This window comes from Dermochelys coriacea, chromosome 2, assembly GCF_009764565.3.
Source record: "Dermochelys coriacea isolate rDerCor1 chromosome 2, rDerCor1.pri.v4, whole genome shotgun sequence".
Lineage (NCBI taxonomy): Eukaryota > Metazoa > Chordata > Testudines > Dermochelyidae > Dermochelys > Dermochelys coriacea.
This window is the reverse complement of record NC_050069.1, coordinates 106446667-106469634: the sequence shown is the minus strand read 5'-3', so window position 1 is coordinate 106469634 and position 22968 is coordinate 106446667. Positions and strand designations below refer to the sequence as shown.

The 22968-nt window shown below is 48.9% G+C and overlaps 2 protein-coding genes across 6 annotated transcripts in view; one reads left to right on the top strand and one right to left on the bottom strand.

The window, feature by feature from the left end:
* Window positions 1–1380, top strand: part of TXNL4A (thioredoxin like 4A) — a 14716-nt gene extending 13336 nt beyond the window's left edge. For all 4 annotated transcript variants that reach the window (XM_038392812.2, XM_043508259.1, XM_038392813.2 and 1 more), the window contains one exon: window positions 760–1380. In XM_038392812.2, coding sequence (XP_038248740.1) covers window positions 760–931 — 172 coding nt within the window. In that variant the 3' untranslated portion in view covers window positions 932–1380. The remainder of the gene's footprint in view (window positions 1–759) is intronic.
* On the bottom strand, window positions 1337–22968 carry HSBP1L1 (heat shock factor binding protein 1 like 1). Of its 2 annotated transcripts, none has more exons than XM_043508261.1 (4): window positions 22783–22968; window positions 20279–20345; window positions 19076–19170; window positions 1337–1464 (listed from the first exon to the last, which is right to left on the bottom strand). In XM_043508261.1, the coding sequence occupies exons 1-4, from the start codon at window positions 22825–22827 to the stop codon at window positions 1402–1404; spliced, it is 270 nt and encodes an 89-aa protein (XP_043364196.1). In that variant the 5' UTR covers window positions 22828–22968; the 3' UTR covers window positions 1337–1401. The 2 variants fall into 2 exon arrangements, with proteins under 2 accessions (XP_043364196.1, XP_038247871.1); XM_038391943.2 differs by lacking the exon at window positions 1337–1464 and adding an exon at window positions 17123–17553 and having other exon boundaries at window positions 22783–22964.

Below are 22968 nucleotides of genomic sequence, written 5' to 3'. Positions count from 1 at the left end.
AGTGATAGAACTGCTAAACTTTTTTTGCATTCGTTCTGTATTTGCTTGACATTTTTGAAGTGTGGCAACATTTAAAGACACTGCCAACATAAAATTAAATCTTTACAGTAAATTACTAATAACACCTCAAATTACTTGTGCTTGTACTTTCTGGTTTCTTGGGGAAATAAAAGTACACTGATCCACTTCACTTTGTTGTTCCTCATATACTAGCACAATATTTGAGTTCTTGGCACCCTAGGGAATTTCAAATTTTAATTTCTAAGAAATAAAAAATACATCTCGTTCACATGCCAATTAAATAAACAACACAGAGATAAAATATTTATGATAACTATCCACATTATTCAGTTCTTGAACCAGTAGGTCTACTTCTAATTGATAAAATCTGTTAAACGGCAAATACATCTAGAGCTTTTTAGAAAGGGACATTGTTCAGAAATGTTACTTTTTTGTGGAGGCAGGCAGTGGGAGGAAAACATGAAGATGCTATTCCTCAGGATAAACATAAATCTTTGCATCTTTTTATTGTAATTTTAGGAACAGAAAAATACTATTTTAAAACAGGTGGGCTATCAACTTTCAACCTGAGTATGCCAATAACAAATGTTGTATTCTGCCATTTAGTGTAATACTTATTTGCTGACCTATGGTAGAAGAGCTACATATTGCAAGTTGCTTGAGTCCTGTGAAATATTATGAGTAGTTTAGCATATTGACCTGTGGTTTCTTTTGTTTTTTTTTTCTTTCCTCTTAAAGGAATAAACACATCATGATTGATTTAGGTACAGGTAACAACAACAAGATTAACTGGGCGATGGAAGACAAGCAAGAGATGATCGACATTATAGAAACAGTTTATAGAGGAGCTCGTAAAGGTAGAGGTCTCGTGGTGTCGCCAAAAGACTATTCTACCAAATACAGATATTGACATTCTGTGACACTTACCCTTTCTCTTTTAGTCCACCTCCACATACACATAATTATCCTTTGTATATAAAAGTTGATTTACATTTTTTTTATTATGAACCTGTTTTGAACTCTTATTTAAAAACTTTGTAAAATTTCATTTGAAAAAATAGAAGACATGAAGTCTGGAACCATTTGATTTCAGAAATGCAATAGCTGGATCATTCCTTTTGAATTAAAGGACTTTAACTCTGCAAATGTCAACCTCTTGGTATAATATATTTTTTTTAACACAACTCTGTTCTTAGAAAAATATGTAAAAAATATGACAAGTTGAAACAAATGTACATGAGAAACTTTTAGTGTAGCCTATTAATGGATAAAAAGTAGTGCTGTTATGTTCTTGCCTTTAGCTTATTATCTTTACTATTAATAATAAAAGTATTTGCCTTTCAAAGTACACCTCTTGAAGTTAATGGCTTGTCACTTTTGTCAGAGTCTCCTATTCATGGTATTTTGTTCATGTCTGGTAATGGATACCAGAAACCATTGGCACTAAAAAGAGAGGGTGAAAAACTAAGCAAGCAAAATTCTCTGGAAATACAGGTTTCAGAGTAGCAGCCGTGTTAGTCTGTATTCGCAAAAAGAAAAGGAGTACTTGTGGCACCTTAGAGACTAACAAATTTATTAGAGCATAAGCTTTCGTGAGCTACAGCTCACTTCATCGGATGCATTTGGTGGAAAAAACAGAGGAGAGATTTATATACACACACACAGAGAACATGAAACAATGGGTTTATCATACACACTGTAAGGAGAGTGATCACTTAAGATAAGCCATCACCAACAGCAGGGGGGGGGAAAGGAGGAAAACCTTTCATGGTGACAAGCAGGTAGGCTAATTCCAGCAGTTAACAAGAATATCAGAAAAAAGAAAAGGAGTACCGGTGGCACCTTAGAGACGAACAAATTTATTAGAGCATAAGCTTTCGTGAGCTACAGCTCACTTCATCGGATGCATTTTGCTGATTAATCTTTCCCTGTTTGCTGTAGAGGATGTTGATCAGGTGGTTCTGCAGTTTCTTTGAGAGTGTGTGGCACAAGATGTCAGCATAGTCTGTGTGGTATGTAGATTGTAATGAATTTTTTACCTTCAGTCCTTTCGGTATGATGTCCATCTGTTTGCATTTGGAGAGGAAGATGATGTCTGTCTGTATCTGTGCGAGTTTTTTCATGAAGTTGACAGATTTCCACTCTACACGGCTAAATGCAGTGCCTTGCATAATCACAGGTTTCAGAGTAGCAGCCGTGTTAGTCTGTATTCGCAAAAAGAAAAGGAGTACCGGTGGCACCTTAGAGACTAACAAATTTATTAGAGCATAAGCTTTCGTGAGCTACAGCTCACTTCATGATGAAGTGAGCTGTAGCTCACGAAAGCTTATGCTCTAATAAATTTGTTAGTCTCTAAGGTGCCACCGGTACTCCTTTTCTTTTTGCGAATACAGACTAACACGGCTGCTACTCTGAAACCTAAGAATATCAGAGGAACAGTGGGGGGTGGGGTGGGAGGGAGAAATACCATGGGGAAATAGTTTTACTTTGTGTAATGACTCATCCATTCCCAGTCTCTATTCAAGCCTAAGTTAATTGTATCCAGTTTGCAAATTAATTCCAATTCAGCAGTCTCTCGTTGGAGTCTGTTTTTGAAGCTTTTTTGTTGAAGTATAGCCACTCTTAGGTCTGTGATCGAGTGACCAGAGAGATTGAAGTGTTCTCCAACTGGTTTTTGAATGTTATAATTCTTGACGTCTGATTTGTGTCCATTCATTCTTTTACGTAGAGACTGTCCAGTTTGGCCAATGTACATGGCAGAGGGGCATTGCTGGCACATGATGGCATATATCACATTGGTAGATGCGCAGGTGAACGAGCCTCTGATAGTGTGGCTGATGTGATTAGGCCCTATGATGGGTACCCAGAAGTCACCTACTACAGGACAGGCCCAACAAAGAAAACAACAGAACGCCACTAGCCATCACCTTCAGCCCCCAACTAAAACCTCTCCAACGCATCATCAAGGATCTACAACCTATCCTGAAGGACGAGCCATCGCTCTCTCAGATCTTGGGAGACAGACCAGTCCTTGCTTACAGACAGCCCCCCAATCTGAAGCAAATACTCACCAGCAACCACACACCACACAACAGAACCACTAACCCAGGAATCTATCCTTGCAACAAAGCCCATTGCCAACTCTGTCCACATATCTATTCAGGGGATACCATCATAGGGCCTAATCACATCAGCCACACTATCAGAGGCTCGTTCACCTGCGCATCTACCAATGTGATATATGCCATCATGTGCCAGCAATGCCCCTCTGCCATGTACATTGGCCAAACTGGACAGTCTCTACGTAAAAGAATGAATGGACACAAATCAGATGTCAAGAATTATAACATTCAAAAACCAGTTGGAGAACACTTCAATCTCTCTGGTCACTCGATCACAGACCTAAGAGTGGCTATACTTCAACAAAAAAGCTTCAAAAACAGACTCCAACGAGAGACTGCTGAATTGGAATTAATTTGCAAACTGGATACAATTAACTTAGGCTTGAATAGAGACTGGGAATGGATGAGTCATTACACAAAGTAAAACTATTTCCCCATGGTATTTCTCCCTCCCACCCCACCCCCCACTGTTCCTCTGATATTCTTGTTAACTGCTGGAATTAGCCTACCTGCTTGTCACCATGAAAGGTTTTCCTCCTTTCCCCCCCCCCCTGCTGTTGGTGATGGCTTATCTTAAGTGATCACTCTCCTTACAGTGTGTATGATAAACCCATTGTTTCATGTTCTCTGTGTGTGTGTATATAAATCTCTCCTCTGTTTTTTCCACCAAATGCATCCGATGAAGTGAGCTGTAGCTCACGAAAGCTTATGCTCTAATAAATTTGTTAGTCTCTAAGGTGCCACAAGTACTCCTTTTCTTTCTGGAAATACAGTTGTTGCATATCTTAAAACATTTTTTTCCTATGTTTGAAAAAAGAGGACGCTTTAAATGTGATTGATCTTTAAATATTCAGGGTAAATAGGATGAATCCCCTGAGATGGGATATTAGATGGATGGAATCTGAGTTACCCAGGAAAGAAATTTCTGTAGTATCTGCCTGGTGAATCTTGCCCATATGCTCAGGGTTTAGCTGATTGCCATATTTGGGGTCGGGAAGGAATTTTCCTCCAGGGCAGATTGGAGAGGCCCTGGAGGTTTTTCGCCTTCCTCTGTAGCATGGGGCATGGTTGACTTGAGGGAGGCTCTCTGCTCCTTGAAGTCTTTAAACCATGATTTGAGGACTTCAATAGCTCAGACATGGGTGAGGTTTTTCGTAGGAGAGGGTGGGTGAGATTCTGTGGCCTGCGCTGTCTAGGAGGTCGGACTAGATGATCAGAATGGTCCCTTCTGACCTTAGTATCTATGATTTCCCCACTATAAAGTTCTGATTACGGAATTGCTATTCTGCAACTAAAGTTTAGACACTTATCATTATATGCACTTTTCATTATAAATCTGACTGAAAACCATTTCTTACTAAACCAGAAAAGGTCTTTTATTTGTTTAGTTTGTGGGCAACTGTACCAGCCATTTTGAGAAATGCAGGTTGAATTGGTATTCCATGGCTTGTTCTAGTAACTCTGAATTTGTTGCATTCCCTGATCCTCAAGAACTAGTGCATATGGGTATACTTACCTATGGTGAGTGATTTATTGTTTCCTACGTAAAAATGTATTTCTGGGAGCTATACAAAATATTAAAAATTATATGGAAAAAGTCCTGCTAAGTTTATAAGCACTGTAATAACAGGGATCCAGGGCCAAGACTATTGGGCATCTTAGAAGCAGCACCATAGGAGTCCATGCCCACTCTCTGTGCTGGAGATTGTAGTGATTCATCTACGTGAACATTATTTTAAAAAACAAACCACCTTTTATATTAAGAAAATGCCAAAGATAACATTAGTTATCTCAATAATTTAAAATATAAAATTTGTTGTTTATTAAAATTGGAACTAAAGAAATTCAGTTCAGGTTCCATAAACATCCTTAACTTTTCCCTGGTATCCCTGGTTAATTTCACCCTCATCAGAAACCATTTTTTCCTCATTCACCTGACCTCGGATGCATTTTCAGATTGGACTGAAACTCTGTCAGACCATTGCATATGGCCCATAGGCACACTTCCAGTTCTCCATCCTTTTGCCTCTTACCTTGTTTGTACTAACTAGAGATTCTGTGCCTTCTCATTGGGGTCCTAAAAACAACATACTGCTTCTTCACCCAAATATAGTTTAGGAGCATCTCTCCCCTATGATACCATTCCACTGAGAGTCAGAGAGCTCTATCTAGGCCAGTAGTTCTCAAACTTTTTTTTTTTTCCTGGCGACCCAGTTGAAGAAAATTGTTGATGCCTGCGACGCAGTGGAGCTGGGGCAGAGGAAGTTGGGGTGTGGGAGGGGCTCAGTGCTGGGGCACAGGGTTGGGGTGTAGGGTGGGGCTGGGAATGAGAGGTTCAGGGTTTGCGGGGGCTTGGCTGGGGCAAGGGCTTGGGATGCGGAACTGGGTAAGGGCTCTGGGGTGGGGCGGGGGATGAGTTTGGGGGGCAGGAAGGGGCTCTGGGTTTGGGGGGGCTCAGGGCTGGAGCAGCAGATTGGGGTTTTGGGTTATGTTGGGTGGCTCCTGATCAGTGGGGGTGCTAAGGCACGCTTCCTGCCTGTCCTGGCACCGTGGACTGTGCGCCCCTGAAGCGGCCAGCAGCAGGTCCTCTTCCTAGGCAGAGGCGCAGAAGCGGCTCTATGCGGCTCTCACGTGCAGGCACCGCCCAAGCCAATGGGAGTGCAGAACCGATGCTCTGGGCAGGGGCAGTGCTTGGAGCCCCATCTCCCTCTTCCCCCACCCCCTCCTGGAGCTGGACCTGCTGCTGGTTGCTTCCAGGGTGCAGCGTGGTGTCAGAACAGGTAGGACCTAGCCTGCCTTAGCTGGGCAGCCCCGCAGATGGGACCTTTAACTGCCCGGTTGGAGGTGCTGTCCAGAGCTGCCATGACCCAGTGCCTTACATTCCATGACCCTTGAAAACCACTGGCTTTGGGGAAAGACCATTACAGGGTGGGGGTGTCTTATTGCTCTTTTAGGTTTGTTGGGAACTCCTGGAAAGGCTGAAGCAACCTGATAGAAATGCTTCCAATAATCTGGAGCATGGGTATGAAGATTCTGAAGTAGTTTCAAGAACTGGGGTTTTCAGGCATCCATGTAGTTGGAAAGATCTGCAAAACTTGATTAGGCTGGTGGGAGAGTTTGCAACTGATGCTGCTCATTAAATTTTATAATTTCTTAGATACAATGAAGTAGTTTAAGGCACTTGCATTATACAGGGAAAGAGAAGCATCCCAGGTAATGTCAAAGATAAACATGGAGTAGCAGGGGCTACAAGGTTTTTTTAAAGCCTTGTTAACTGACTCTCAAGGTCCATCCTGGACTCTGCCTTTCACTAAATAGTTGAGAAACTAATTTTAACAATTTATCAGCTGAAAAGCAGTTGATCATTTTTATTTTTGTTCTTCCTGCTACACTAAATAGAACTGGCTTGACCAGTTCTATTTAGAGTAGCAGGAGAGGAGTAGATGCTTAATTGATCCATGGTTTAGTATGCTTATTTAGCTTAGCCTTTTCTTGTCCACATAGCAGGAATGAGATAGTGTTTTAAATTGATCTAGTTAGACTGAGGTGAAACTCCTACTTTGCTTAAACCCATGTAATCCATGTTTAAATAATTTCAGCTTGTTTTTGTATTACCAAAGCACAAGCTAAACAGATTTATATGACAATGAAACTGGTTTACATGTGTCTACATTCGGCATTAGAACTTGTTTAACTAGGTTGATTTTTTAAATAGATTGTTTGTTAGTTTGATGCAATTTTTCTACTCTAAAGAAGCCTTCAGAAATAACTGCTTTATTCTAGTGTTCCACTTTCTGAAGACTGATTCCTGTACTTCTGCATTCCTGCTTTTTGTCTCAAGACAGCGGAAGGGAGGTGGGGTGAAGAAGCAAGATCCATAGTAGTTTTAAGTGTGCACTCCTTCCTGAAACACTGTGGTTGAAAATGATTAATTTGCTTCTCTTCATTGGTCTTTTACTGTTTGTTTCCTTTACTAGAGTTAATTTTGGGTGCATTTAAGAAAAGGCATGTATAAACTGCATTGTAAATTATCTTAATTGTGAAATTATTTCCTAGATTGTAAATTATTTGGGATAGGGACAGTCTTCCCTTGTGTGAACAATGCTCAGTGCATAGTAAATGCTTCTGGATTACAAAAAAAGTAGCATTTTTATGAATAAATATTATTTACCTACTCATACCTTTGTTTTTGTACCCTGTAAAAGATGTGCCATGACATTTAAGTGCCATGAAATTCCATTTCCAGCAAGATATTGCCTAGTAATAGCATCATCCTTTTGGAGTCTTATATCCTTGAAGTTAGTTTGTTTTCTTTAATTTGTCCTGTCAAGTCTATCTTGTTAAGCAGATGTATGATAGCATTATCTCATGTTCCAAAACCTATCCTATATTCAAAATAGGATCCTTTCTGAGCTCAACCCCTCATGCTGGGGAAAGTACATGGGTGAGATATGTTTTCCTACTACAGATTGTATGATGAGATGTATGCACACCTCAGTGTTGGTATGCACTATTTTGGAAAGAGGTATGTAGCAAGACAGAAGTGAGGGCTCTATTTAAGTGCACAGTCCTTTTCTGTGTATAACTTTGATAAAGCAACTTGTATTCAGAGGTGTGCAAGTACAGAAGAATTTCCAAGATTCATCTTTGGCTAATGTCTATACTACAAGCTAGGGGTGCGATTGTCCTTCTTGTGTACGCATACTCATGCTAGCTCTCACTGAACTAGCCATAAATAGCCATGGTAGTGTGGGTAATGGCAGCAGAGGCAGGGCTTAACTGTGCTTAGTACAAACCCTCCTGAGCCAATGGGTTCTGCTACCCATGCCAACATGGCTACACTGCTACTTACACTTTCACTAGCTTGATGAGCGCTAGTGCGAGCGTGTTTATGCAAGCAGAGGAATCACAGCCCTAGCTTGTAGTGTAAATATATTCTATGTACCAAAGTACACTATATCACTCAGATAAAAATCGTATTTCAGCATTAATAGTATGGGTACATATTCTGAGAGAGAGCTTGTGCATACACTGAATCTAAGGGAGTGACAAAATAATGTGGTTTCATACACATACAATATTGCAACTGTGGAAATCCATTGCCACAAGAGGATTCAGTTATTCTGGGACTATTAAACTCAAAAACAAGGAAATTCTGAAACAAATGTAAACATTACATTTTTTTTTTACAAGAGCATGTTTCAGGTATTTTGAAAATGAATAGCTTTTTATTTAATCTTTATCATTTTAAAAATTACATGTGTGACAGGGCAAGGCCAGATGGCTATGGAACAGTAGTCTTATTGGGATCCGGGAAGTGGGCGGGCGAAGCCCGTCCACTGCTAAAGGATCCCCCCCAGCCTAAAAGGGGGATCCACAGGACCTAGATACCCAAAAAATTCCAGGGGACAACTAATGAAACAACAGGGACAGGAGTGTGGTCAAAGGGTCAAACAAAGGGAACCGGATAGGGACACCGAGCAGAGAACCCCGGACAGCGCCCACTGCTCCTCAAAGGCGTCAAGGGAGGCAGAGGACGGCGCCCAGAGGAACTCTGCCCGGATACGTGAACGGACCGAGGATCGGAAATAGGCCCCACAGTCACAGGAGACTCCATCGGCCAACCTCCTCACTCTGGTTTTGTAGATGGCCATTTTAGCTGGGGCCAGGAGCAGGTTGACCAGGAGATCCCGTGACTTTGTGGGGTCACGGATAGCGAGTGCATAAATGAGAAGGTGAGGGGAGAAGTGCAACCAAAAACGTAATAAAATATTGGTGAGGAGCCAGAATAGGGGCTGCAGCCTGGCACACTCCAAGTATATATGTGCCAGGGTATCCCTCACGCCGCAAAAGGGGCAGGTGTCTGGGATTGAAGTGAACCGCGCCAAGTACACGCCTGTGCTCACGGCTCCGTGAAGGAGCCGCCAACTGACATCCCTGGTGGGCCTTGGAACTAAGGTGGAATAGAGGCTGGCCCACCGGGGCTCCTCACCCTCCAAAGGTGGCAGGAGGTCCCGCCATTTTGTATCGGGGCGGGACACGAGGGTAAGGGCGTGAAGGGTGTGGAGCACGAGCGTGTATAGATGTTTTCTTGGTGCGGTTTGAAAGCAGACCAGCTGTATCTTGTGCAGCCGGCTTCCAGTGAAGGGGTGAAGGGGTCAGTTGGGTCCACGGGCCAAGGGTCCAATTAAAAGGTCCGGTGGGCCTGGGGTAGGGGTGGGCGGGGCGTGCCCTCGTGCAGGACCCAGTCGAGATAAACCCGAGCAGCGGGTGGCAAAGCGGCCTTCACGTCCTGAAGTATGTGCCGGGGAGTACAAGGTCTGGAAAGCCCCATGCACTGAGCGAGCGTCAGGGGATCCAGCCAGTCTCTCCGGTCATAGTCCAGGAGGTCTCCGACTCTTGTGACCTCTGCCAGGACCAACCTCTGGCACACCGAGCGGGACTCCGCCACCTGCACATGAAGCTGGGGGTTGTGTAGCAGGGGCTCCGTGAGGAGCTCTGCCCCCTCGGTGGCCGCCACGGACCTGGTCGTTGAAAAGAATTTTCAGGTCCGGAGGAGGTCCTGGTAGAAGACCGGCAGCCCGGAGAGGTCTCGCGGAAGGCCTCTCGGATGGAGATAAAGGAGCTGCCGGTCGTATCGGAGCCCTCGGAAGCGGCGCAGGAAGGCGTGCGCCAGTATGCTCCACGCCGGACTACCTGCACCATAAAGGAGCCTCTGCAGGGTCTGGAGGCGGAAGACATGGACCTGAGTAAGCAGACATTTCAGGCCCTGCCCTCCCTCCTCCAGAAGTAGATGGAGAACCCCTGCAGGGACCCAGTGCAGTCCTGACCAAAAGAACTCCAGAATCGATGTCCGGAGGTTGGCCAGGAAACCCGGGGCCGGGCCCAGGGTTTTGAGCCGGTACCAGAACATGGACAGGACTAGTTGATTAAGCACCAGCGCTCTCCCTCGAAGCCCTGTCCATTTCCGGAGCTGCTCTATCACCCCGCCCTCTAAATTCTGCCAGTTCTCCGGCAGAGAGGGATGTGTGGCAGAAAGGTAAACGCCGAGATAGAGCAGCGGACCTGTGCTCCACCGGATGGCCTGAAGCACGGGTGGGAGGGAGCTCGCCTGCCGCCAGTCCCCTACCACCAAGCCAGAGCTCTTGACCCAGTTGACCCGCGCACAGGAGGCTGCCGAATAGATGGCCTGGCAAGCCTCCACCCACGCCAAGTCGCCTGGGTCCTAGACCACGAGGAGCACGTCATCAGCGTACGCCGACAGGACCAGCCGCAGCTCCGGCTCCCGCAGCACCAACCCTGTCAGCCTCCTTCGGAGGAGACAGAGGAAGGGCTCGATCGCCAGAGCGTACAGCTGGCCCGAGAGGGGGGCACCCCTGCCATACTCCTCGCCCGAAGCTGACCGGTTCGGTCAGGGTCCAGTTGAGCCTGACCAAACACTCTGTGGAGGCGTATGGCACCCGGAGAAAACCCACAAACTGGGGTCCGAAGCCAAACGCTTGCAGAGTGCTCAGGAGATACCCATGATCCACCCTGTCGAATGCCTTCTCCTGATCTAAGGACAGGAGGGCGAATGACAGACCATCCCTACACCCGAGTTCCGAAAGGTCCCGGACCAGATATAGGTTGTCGAAGATGCTGCGGCCTGGGACGGTGTAGGTCTGGTCTGGGTGGACCACGTCCGCCAGCACGGACCCTAGCCGCAGTGAGATGGCTTTTGCCATGACTTTGTAGTCGGTGCTGAGGAGCGAGACGGGACGCCAATTTCATAAATCGCGGAGGTCCCCCTTCTTCGGCAATAAGGCGAGCACGGCTCGCCTGCACGAAAGAGGGAGGACCCCGCTCTGCAAAGACTCGGCCCAGACGGTGACTAGATCTGGGCCCAGGACGTCCCAGAAGACGCGGTAGAACTCCAAGGTCAGCCCGTCCATGCCCGGAGATTTATTGGTGGGCATGCAACGGAGGGCTTCTGAGAACTCTGCCAGAGTGAGAGGCAGCTCTAGCCGGTCTCGGTTGCCCGCGCTGACCCTCGGGAGCTCCTCCTAGAGCACTCTGCAAGCGTTATGATCGGTTGGATCCGGGGAGAAAAGGCTTGCGTAGAAGGCTCTCGCCCTCCCACACATCTCCACTGGATCCATGAGGGGGGTGCCATCTTCTGCCAGTAGGCAGATGACATGTTTTTTAGCCCCCCTCTTTTTCTCCAGGGCGTAGAAGAAGCGGGAACCGCGATCCATCTTCCGAAGGAGACGGATGCGGGATCGAACAAAGGCACCCCGGGCCCAACGGTCCTCGAGGGTCCGGAGCTCCTCCCGCTTCTCCTGGCACGCTCCACAAAGATCCTCGGGGCTGGCGGCCAGACGCCTCTCCAGCTCTAAGACCTCCCGTTCCAACTGCTCTATTGCCTCCTCCTTCCGTCGGCTGGTGCCCCGGGTGTAGTCACGGCAGAAGAGCCGGGCGCGCACCTTCCCTAGGTCCCACCACCGCCGCACCGAGGGAAAGGCACGCTGCTGCCCTCGCCAGGCCAGCCAGAACTCCCGGAAGGATGCCACGAAGCCCGCATCCTCCAGCAAACTGTTGTTAAAATGCCAATAGCCCGGCCCCAGCCTCTCCGCGCAGAGAGTGGCTGTCACGGTGGCCAAATGATGGTCAGAAAATGGGGCCGGCCGGATGCTGGAGGAGTGGGCTCGGGAAAGATGAAAATGTGATAAATAAATGCGGTCCAACCGGGAGTGGCGTGACCGATGGGCCTCCACCCGGACAAAGGTGAACGTGGAAGTGTCAGCCGGGTGGTGGTCGCGCCAGATGTCCACCAGGGAGTGGTGTTCGACTATCTCCTGGAGGATGGCGGCAGCGGCCGGGCTCTGCTCGGTCCCTGAGTGGTTCCGCTCCTTGAGGGTGATGTTAAAGTCCCCTCCCAGGACCAGGCACTCACGAGGATCCAAGGTGCTGAGGAAGGCGGACGCCTGCTGATAGAATTGCAGCCGTTCCGGGCTCGCTACCAGGGCATAGATGTTGACGAGGTTGACTACGAGCCCCTCCATGCGGACCCGGAGGTGCAGCAGGTGACCCGGCACAGCCTCGGGGACCCCCAGCACCAGGTCAGGGGAGAACAGGGTGGCCACTCCAGCCGTACGAACTGTGAGATGGCTAAAGTAGACCCTGTCCCCCCAATCCAGCCACCAGCTGTCTTCGGCGGTCGGATCAATATGGGTCTCCTGCAGGAAAACCACAGAGTACCCCCACTCCTGAAGAAAGGAGAGCACCTGGAACCTGCGGAGACCCATCCTACAGCCGCGGGTGTTCAATGTTGCGATGGTAAGAGGTGCCATGAGGAGGGCTGGGGGGGATCCTCGCCGGCAGGGACGCTCGCGGCTCCTCGCGGGCCGCGCAGCAGTCTGTGACCTACTCCGTAGGTGAGTAAGGAGTCACGGAAGAGGCGGACCCGCTGATAGGCCGCGGCGCCCTGCCTCCCGGTCCTTTTACCCTCCCCCATGAGGGCCCTTGCGGCCTGGAGGATTTGATTAAAGTCCCCCCATTGCTGGAGAGCAAGCTGTACTGTTGCGGGAGCCACCGACGTCTTCTAGAAACTCCCGCAACTCCTCTCGCAGCGCATGGGGGGCTGGGGTTACGGTCTCCTGATTACTCCCCGATGGGGCCCTTGGTACAGCCCCGTGGCCCACCGAGACGGGCAGACAGGGTGCAGACCCCCGACGGGGCTCCTGATAAGTTGACTTAAATGCTGGGGCGATAGAGGGCGGCGGAGGGAAGATAGCAGCCCCTGGTAGGTTGGGACGGGTAAACACAAAGGCCGCTCCCTGGGGGTCATCTGTTGGCAAGGGGAAGGAGACAGCCCCCGGGCGGCAATAACATCTCGGGATGTGGACGGGATAGGGACAGGGGCAGAGGCAAGGTTAGAGGTGAGATTTTGGGTGGGGAGAAGGCTCTCAGTGATGCCGGGCGCAGGCTCTATGGTGGATTTGGCAGCCACAGCATCGGGGTGGACTCTCTCCTTTAGGGCCCTCTCCCGGGAAGGAGATCGAATGCTCCTCACCGACGGGTGCCCCTGGTGGCTCAGGTCCCAGCCGCGTGGCACTGACCGTTGCCTCAACAGGTTCGGTGGCCCTCAGTGGGGTGCCATCTGCAGCCGGGTTGATGGAGGAGTCCAGGAGCCCCTCGGAGGTGGGAGCAGAAAAAACGGTTAAGGGGAGGCAGCATGGGGAAAGGGGGTCTGGAGTGAAGTCGCCTATATCGAGGCCCACTGGCATAGGGTCGTCCTCCCCCTGGGTGACCGGGGTCAGACCCAGGGCCTCGATCTCCTCGTATATTGATGGGAGATTAGTTTCCGCCACCCCGGGATTCTCCCCGCTGCCACCTGATGCGACTGTTGCCTCGGGGCACACTGAGGTTTCAGATGGAGCCTCAGGGGCCTTGGAGGAGAGGGACTCCCATGGAGGGGAGATACCACCTTCCAGTGCTGCCACGTCTTCCCCAGCTGGCACCGGTGGATGGAACACACCCGTGGGTAGAGCGGAAGGCTCGACATCGGTGCCCCCCTTCCTGGTCTTCCGGGGGGCCTCCGTATCAGATGGAAGGAGCGGAGCTCGAGCCTTCCGCTTGCCCCGCTTCCCCTGGACTAGGGCCCAGCCCTCCATGGCATTAGCCAGGGACTGGCTAGCAGGGGTTGTGTCAGGGGGCAGAAGTGATGGCTCAGGGACTCAAGGGGGTAACGGTGGGGCAGCACAAGGGAGGGAAGATTCCCCTTGGGGCGGGCCCTCTCCCGTGTCCGGCAGTGTCCCTACCGCACCCTCCTCCACAGGCCCCGCCAGATTGCAAGCAGCGGGGGCAGGGCTCTCCCGCTCGTCTGGGCATAGTTGGGGAGGTGCCCCTTGGGCCCGAGCAGGAGCAATGGTGGACTGGGAAGGAGGAGGGGTGGTTTTGGGCGCCGGGCAGCCAGGGGTGCCGGCAACGATGGGGCCGATGCCCTGCCAGGGCTCAGGGGTCCCGGATGCCCCTCCTTGCCGGGCCAGGGGACAGTCCCTCCGGACATGCCCCATCGCCCGGCAGAGGTAGCACCGGGCCTCCCCCGTGGAATAATGCACCCGGTAACAGGTCCCCTGGTGGGGGACTAGGAATGACCCCTCCAGCGCCTCTCCGTCATGCGCCGCCAGCAGCAGTTGAAGCTGCACTTGCCGGCGGAATGAGAGGACGTGACGGAGGGCGGGGTCTTTGCAGCCCAACGGGAGAGGGCTGATGACAGAGATGGGCTTCCCCAGGGTAGAGAGGGCGGGTAACAGGGCGGCATTGGGGAGAAAGGGAGGGACGGAGGTCAGGACCAGGCGGACGCCCAGGTCCTCTAGCGGCTCTAAGGGGACAAAACCGCCCCCCACCGCCAGGCCCTTCTCCACCGCCTCCTGGGCGGCGGCCTCTGATGTTAAGAAGACGACCTTGCCATATATTTTGGAGGCCGCCACAATGGCCGTGGGCCCCACCACCCTCGCCAACGCCCGCACATAGGTCTCCACGTGGGGCGAGGCGGGCACCAGGAGGCAACGAACGCCGTGCTTCCTGGCATGGTGGGAAAGGGGCCCCGGCCGCTATAGATGGTAGTGGAGGCAGTAGAGGAGAGATGACGTAGCGGCAGGCGGGGGGGCTGCTGTCACCTGGGCGTATGCTCTGGGGGCCGGGGGAGGGACACCCGCAGAGCTGGTGGAGGGAATAGCGGGGAGGGGCGCCCCAGCCGGAGATGGGGCCGGGACATTGGGGGCAGCCCCTGCCATGGAGGGCCTGGTCTTTTTAGTGGGGCCCTTCCCCTTCTTCTTCCCCTGGCCCTTCCCGCCGGCTGGGGGGGCTCCCCCCGAATCTGAGGGGGTGAGAGACGTGGCAGCAGTGGAGGTCAGCCCGCTGCCCATCGCTGCTGGTGCCCCAGTGGGGGCGGTGGCAGATGGTTCAGCAACGGAAGTAGAGGCTTGGGGGGGGGTGACGGAGGGGCAGGCGGGGGAGGGGCAGCTTGAGCTGCTGGAGGGACCCCACCTGTCTCATCCCCCCCATCATGAGCAGGGAGGGAAGGGGAAACATCAGAAGGAGGAGGGGAGAGGGGAAGCAGGTTGACCTAGGCTGAAGGCAGGGGAGGAGGGCGCCAAAAAGGGTGGTTTGGATGGGGGACAATCAGGGGTTAGGGTTCAGTCGCCGACACAAGGTGGAATTCCAGCTCGTCTTGGTGCACTGGGGAGGGGGGATACAACAACATTGGGGGTGCAGTGAAGAGGGTTCAAACTAAAATGGGGAGTTGCACAAGCGCATGGGAGGGGGCCTGGGCACACGGAGCAAGGGTCTAAGCGGTCTGGAGGTAGAACAGGGAAACTAAAGGGCTAGCTTCAAAGGCTGGGGCGGGGCAAACAAACAAAGGCTGCAGAAGGAAATGGGCAGGGCAGGAAAACAAACTGAAGCTAGTAAGGGGGGCTGGGGCAAAAGGGGGGGCAAAGCTACAAGTGGCAAATGGGGCAGGTAGTAAAGGGCAAAGCTGGGGGGTAGGCAGTCTGGGGGAGGGCACATGTGCCCACGTGCACTTGCACAAGTCTTTTTTAAGCTGGCTGCTGCTTCTGGCCCAAAGGGTGGAAATAGGGCGTGGCAAGTCAAGCAAGCAGCTGAGTCCAGAGGCAGGAGCTGAGGCAGATGGTATACAGAGCCAGTGGGGGTGGTGGAGGGGGCAGTGGTGGTGATAGTAGTGGTGGGGGTTGGGGGGGACACACATGGATTGGGGGGCAGCTCCACGCCACACCCCCTGTGTCCCTACAAACACAGTCAAAACCCCCACCACAAGAGCACAGTTTGAAAATTACTCAGTCTTAGGGCCCCCTCCACGGTGGTCTGCAAAGTCTCTAGGTGCTCCCCCACTGGCAGATGGTCCTCTTCTCCTCCTCAGGGCTTCAGCAGCTCCAGGCAACAGACTCCACAGCAGCAGTAGCTCCAGGAACTCCAGGTGGTGGTCCAGGCAGGCAGAAAGGACCCCTCTCAGGTGGTGGTGGTGGTATCCACAACAGCAGTGGCTGGGGTCCCTCACTCCTCCTCTCTGGGGAGTGGGCTAGCAGCCCCCCCCTGCCTCGGGGCTGCAGTTGGAGCAGCAGCAGCAGCACCCGAGAGTGGGGGGTCCAGCAACCAGGTAGTAGAGAACCGGCGGGGTGGTGTCTGGCCCAGCCAGGGGAGCAGCTGGAGCAGCAGGAAGAGCTTAGGGCCCAGCAGCAGGAGTAGCAGCTTCCCACCTCCCTCCAAGCTAGAAGGCTGTGGGGGAGGGAGAGAGAGAGAGAGAGAGAGATAGATTCGCTCCAGGCTAAACAAATCCCTGGTACCAGGATCAGTGAAATGGCAGCTGCTCCAGGTCAATTAAGACACCTGGGGCCAATTAAGAACTTTCCAGAAGGCAGGGAGAAGGCTAGGTTGATTGGGACACCTGAAGCCAATCGGGCTGGCTGAAACTAGTTAAAAGCCTCCCTGTCAGTCAGGTGGGTGTGCATGTCAGGAGCTGTGGGAAGAAGTTGCGCGGTTAGAGAGGCTGAGTAGTACACACCATATCAGGCACAAGGAAGGAGGCCCTGAGGTAAGGGTGAAGTGGAGCTTGAGGAAGCGAGGGCTGCTGTGGGGGAAGTAGCCCAGGGAATTGTACACGTAATGTTTCTAAAAGGTCAGCTACCATAGCTGATACTATTAGGGTCCCTGGGCTGGAGCCCAGAGTAGAGGGTGGGCCTGGGCTCCCCCCCCCCACCTTTGCCCCCTGATTAATCACTGAGACTGGGAGACAACAGAGACTGTGCAAGGAAGGATAACTTCTCTTCACCTCCCTCACTGGCTTATGATGAAAATTGCTCAGTAGACTGTGACCCTTGTCTCTAGAGAAAGAAGGGTTACGTGGAGGGTCACAGTGAGCCTCTGAGGCTAGCGAAATCCGCCAGGAAACGCGGGACCCACGGAGGCAAGGACAGAGCTTGGCTAGGCAGATTCATTACAAAATATATTTTTGGATTTTTGTAATGAATATTGTACACAAATTTAGTCTTATCTCTTGATAAGATAGTGTTTCTTCTGTGGCAATCTTGAGTAAAATGTGTCATTAGCCTGATGGCCATAACTCATCTTTCCCCCTTTATTGGATCAATAATAAAAAATGGAGACTTCATATCTTGCATGACATAATTTGCTTATATGCTTTTCTTTCACTGGAGCTATTCTTTGTGATTGCTAAAATATTAATAATGTTCTAGTTATCAGTCATGGTGCAAGACTAAAAATTTTACCCTTTGCAGTCCTTTACAATGTGTGGTATTTTCACTTGAATTTTGTAGAAATACACATCCTGTTTGTAAATGAATTCTTCCTCATTCTCTATGGAATGTCATGCAGATTCTCACTTTCAGTGCTGTGCAAAAAAAAAAAAAAAAAGTTATTTGCTTATTCAATTAATGACTATGGTTTAATATAACAGGAACATCCTTGTACAATTAAATCTTAATTTAAGATTTGAGATGGTGGTTTCAATGTTATGAAATATTTTGTTTTTCCACAGAAATTAGGCATCAAAAGGGACAGAATAATATAGTGTACATAATGATTTACTGCACTTCCTTGCTCTGTTTAATATGGGTTCCTTTAAATCACAAAATCAACTCATGTATCTCAAATTCAGGGATTTATTTTCAGATGGCTTAAAGGAAAATCATAGTAATAGAAGGAAAATATCACCAAATACTACAGGACAATTAAAGTGAGACAACGGTATAACTACTAAATATGCTGACCTCTGTTAGTTTTTTAAATTTTATTTTTATTTCTCTGGCACCTATCCAGGGATCTAGGCATCATACATTGATTCATCAATTCTTCAGTTACAAATTAAGGTCATTGTGATAGTTCAGATATGTGGTACAAAGTCTTAATTTTTCTTGTTAATTTTAGATACAACTAGTTGTAAAATATAGTTTAAAAATGCAGCATGGTATAGTGGATGCTGTTAGCAGAATCAAATCCCAGGAATATTAAATTATTAAAAATGACCTTAACCTTTTTTTAAATAATTTAGATTTTTTACAATTTAGATTTAGATTCCAAATAAATGCAGACTTGCATGGCAAAATATTTTAACAATATTTGAAAATCAGGTGCTAATCTTCTCTGTCAGGATGCAAGATTACAGTATGCCCCCCTCTCCCCCCCACACTACAATTCAGGATATAACGGGAGTCTGAACTAAGGCAATTTTAGGCACTAACTTTGCTCTGTGTTCTTGGGATGTCACCTTAGAAATCTGCTAAAATGAATTCAGGATTTGAAAATATGTAGTGTAAACTTACATAAATTCTGTTTTTGAGTTAGTCTCAAACTGTTACTTACAAAAGATTCCATTTAAATGCTTAATATTAAACAATCTACAAGGTGATAGTCTATTAGAATACATTGTGGATCTGGGTGTGCAGTTCCCATTAAGGGAATATATGTACTCCAAAGTATTTATTGTTGGCATTTTAGTGGAGCTTCAGGTATCAAAACCAAATGGAAAGATGTAATGCATAGGAAGCCTTCATTGTTAAACAAAGCACCAAAAACTTACTTTCTTCAAATAATGTTCTCTATGATTTAGAGACAAGTTCTTTCATCTGTGTTAAGCCTTTTCTACACCAGGACTTTGTCTACTAGCGATGTTAGACAACTAGTTCAGACAGTGTAGTCAATTCTTAATGGGCCCTTAATGAGCTTGATATAAGAGCGATGCTGGAGTGGGAGGACAGATTCCTTCCCCTCTTCCGTTCACAGTCACAAACTGTAACTCAATGTCCACCTTTAAAAGGGATGGAGAACCTGGGCACCAAGCCTTCCTCCCCAGTAGTGTGGAAGCAGTTTACAGCATAACTACACACAACTTTGTTTTACAGAGTAACTCTCACCATCTGATCCTCATTGGTATTTTCTATCCCGGCCTGTGCCATTAGGTCAGTGACGTGCTTTTCAAGGTCATCAATACGTTCACCCATTTCTTCCAGTACAAAGTTAAAGAAAACATTGTTATGTATAGCAAGAGTACGGTTTTGTTGACTTTCACTTCTGTGAAATATTTACCAGTTGGAAGTTCCTCTTCCAGTTGACTCCATCTCATGCAAAACTGAAGCTGAAAGGAATGTTACAAAATTGCGTTGCAATAATAGTCTTATAGTATCTGAAAAGGGCTGTGCTCTGTGAGTGGTTTGAATGCTTACTTGAATGCCTACCTACTTGGAGTTAGAACAGCTTTCTTCCTAACAGACTGTTTTGGGGTTTTTTTGGTGAGGAATGTGCCTCAAGAAGTTGCTCTGAAAGACAGAAATTATGCTGTATAACACCCTATTACCTAGGAGGCCATTGTGAATTACAGCTGCATCTACTAATGCACCCATAAGGTCAACCATGGACAACATAAATATGCAATCAAAATGCATACAGAAGCTGAATTACAAAAATGTTGGGGGAGGAGGGAAGAATGAGAGGAGGTTGGTTGTTACAGCTTATCTTGTGCAGCAAGTTTCCACGTATGTGACCCAGTTTCTGTATTGTTAATTAGTGAGGGATACCTCAGAGCCCTTTTTGTTCTTAGCTTCTCTCTTTGGGTCCAATTCTCCTTTTCCCTATACATGGAAGGCTAAAAGAAAGTTTGTCAGTACTTTCTATTTGTTATGCATAATCCACTAATTTAAAAAGCAGTTCTTATAGACCTCTCTCTTTTTCCTCTTTCACGGTTCTTGCCAAGGTGATTGTACCTGGCCTTCAGGATATTGCAGACAACTTGCCACCTTTTCTTATAAACTCTCATCAGCAAGAACTGCTATACACTGGCTAGTCTTTACCATACAAATATCAGCATTCTTCGAAGGAAAGGTAAAATATTTGACTATGGTACAATTTGGATCTCTGTATAAATGGATGGGTAATTGTATTCGGGATCTTTCTGAATACCAAACTCAAGTGTAAGTGTATACAGATCTTGATTTTGCAAAGTAAAATATCAGATAAACCAACCAGGTGAAACAGTTAGTGTTTTTTATATAAGCTTATTTAAAATCCTACTGAACTTGCACTATTAGCCTAGTAACATACAGAATAATAAAAAAGGATATTTCTCAGAGTTAACTTTTCAGTCAAAGCTTGAAAGTTCTCCTGCAGTTGCTGTAGTAGGTTTTCTGCCTGTAAAAAATAACTAATTAAAACATCCACCCAAATCAGCAAAGAATATACTGTCTTGACACTTCAGAAGAGCTTTCTATTCTGTGAAAAATAAAACATGGTGTGATAATTTCATTAACAACACTGGGCTTAAATAGAAAATCAAATTAGAAAAGCAGTGTGTGAAAGAGATGCATGGCTATGAAGTTCATTGGATCGTATTAACACATGAAAGAAGAAATACAACTATTCTTTTCCAGATTGCTAGTTACAGTTCTTCTAAGCCAATCTAGTTATTAAGAAGATCATTCTGAGACCCAATCACACAGATTGAAGGTATCACTCAGGTACCCAACCTATGACGAATCAAGTAATTAAAAGTTGAATATATTTTCTTTGGCTTCTGCACAATTATATTTCATTGTTTGTTTCCCTTATGCAAAATGGGGATACCTCTGTCACGTGGCTGTTGTGAGGCTAACTGTTTGTAAAAACAACAAGGAGTCCGGTGCCACCTTAAAGACTAACATTTATTTTGGCATATGCTTTTGTGAGTAAAAAACCCTCACTTCTTCAGATGCAGAGAGTGAAAATTACAGATGGAGGCTCCTGGGGAAGTGAGGAAACAGATTGACAGAGCAAGACAGGTACTCAGAAGTCACCTACTACAGGACCGGCCAAACAAGGAAAATAACAGAACACCACTGGCCACCTCATACAGCCCCTCAGCTAAAACCTCTCCAGCACATCATCAACGAATCTATGACCTATCCTGGAAAACAATCCCTCGCTCCCTCAGACCTTGGGAGACAGGCCCGTCCTCGCTTACAGACAGCCCCCAAGCTGAAGCAAATACTCACCAGCAACTACACACCACACCACAGAAACACTAACCCAGGAACCAATCCCTGTAACAAACCCCATGGCTTCCTCTGTCCCCATATCTACTCTAGGGACACCATCAGAGATCCCAACTACATCAGCCACACCATCAGGAGCTCATTTACCTGCACATGTACTAATGTGATATATGGCATCATGTGCCAGCAATGCCCCTCTGCCATGTATATTGGCCAAACAGGCGAGTCTCTACGTAAAAGAATAAATGGATACAAATCAGACATCAGTAATGGTAACATACAAAAGCCAGTAGGAGAACACTTCAATCTCCCTGGACATTCTATAGCGGATTTTAAAGTAGCCACCCTTCAACAAAAAAACTTAAAAAACAGACTTCAAAGAGAAACTGCAGAGCTACAATTCATTTGCAAATGTAACACCATTAATTTAGGCTTGAATAGGGACTGTGAGTGGCTGGCTCCAAAAGCAATTTCTCCTCTCTTGGTATTGACACTTCCTCATCAATTATTGGGAGTGGACCACATCCACCCTGATTGAATTGGCCTTCTCAGCACTGGTTCTCCACTTGTAAGGTAAGTCCCTTCTCTTCACGTGCCAGTATATTTGTGCCTGCATCTGTACTTTTCACTCCATGCATCTGAAGAAGTGGGGTTATTTTTACCCATGAAAGCTTATGGGCAAATAAATCTGTTAGTCTTTGAGGTCGCCGGACTCCTTGTTTTTGTGGATACCGACTAACAGGGCTGCTCCCTGATACTTTGGAAAGCCTATTGAAGTCCCGGGATGGAAGGCACTATAAGCGGGAAGTATTATTGCTACCACTAAGGGCTTGTCTACACTGGCAATGTACAGCGCTGCCACTTTCTCGCTATGGGGTGTGAAAACACCCCGCCCCCGCCCCCGCCAGTTCCAGCGCTGTAAAGCGCCAGTGTAGACAGTGCCCCAGCGCTGAGAGCTACGCTCCTCGTGGAGGTGTTTTTTTTCCCCGAGCGCCGGGAGAAGTCGCAGCCCGCACGGCGCCTAGCTTCACTTTACGGGTGGGAAAACAGGCCCCGAGGGCCAAATAGGATTAGTTAAGGAAACTGGAAGTGTAAATACACCCGGGGGGGGGGGGGACACAAACTGTTCAGCGCTTTACATTGTACGGGGGCGGCTCAGGACCAGCGGCTGCCTGCCCGGGCCCTAAGCTGACCCGTTGTCTCGTTTAAGCGCCTGCTGAGCTGAACTCGCCGGGCTCCAGCTGCTGAGGGGCTGGGTCACTTGGATGTCATTCACGAAGGCTTTTCTCTTACCCTCCTCTTGTTGGGGAATCTCCGGGTTCTGCCAACGACTCGGGCGGGGGGACTCCGCGTGGGGCAGGGCGATTGCCCCCCCCCCCAGCCGCGGGGCTTTAGGAAGGGGCTGCCGCGACCCTTGCCGGACGCGTGGGGCTTTGCAGGGGAACCGGCACCTCCTCTGCTGCCCGGTAGCCGCTCCTGGGGGTCACTGGCCGTGACCGTGCTTCCCCAGAGAGGGAGGCTCGCTGGAGCGCGGCAGCCCGCGTGTGGCAGGGCGGCTGTCGGGCTGGGACCCCCGCCCCGCCCCGCCCCGCACTCACAGCCTGCGAGAGGTCCGGCGCGCTCTGCGGCTCGTTGTCTGCCATCCTTCGCCGGCTGCCGCCTTGCCCCCCGCGCCGGCCCCTGTCCCGCTCTTCTCTCCCCCTTCGGCTGCCGCCTGCGGGGCCGCCCGGACCCCGCTCCCCGCTCCCGCCTCCCGAGCGCGCCAAGAGGCGCCCGGGCAGAGC

What these genes read in the sequence shown, in the direction of transcription:
- HSBP1L1 (XM_043508261.1), bottom strand. Translation starts at nt 22,827, where the DNA reads ATGGCAGACAACGAGCCGCAGAGCGCGCCGGACCTCTCGCAGGCT. An exon ending in CGCCGGACCTCTCGCAGGCT is followed by an intron (nt 20,346 to 22,782) that starts GTGAGTGCGGGG and finishes TATTTTTTACAG; the next exon opens with GCAGAAAACCTACTACAGCA. An exon ending in TGAAAAGTTAACTCTGAGAA is followed by an intron (nt 19,171 to 20,278) that starts ATATCCTTTTTT and finishes TTAACTTTGTAC; the next exon opens with TGGAAGAAATGGGTGAACGT.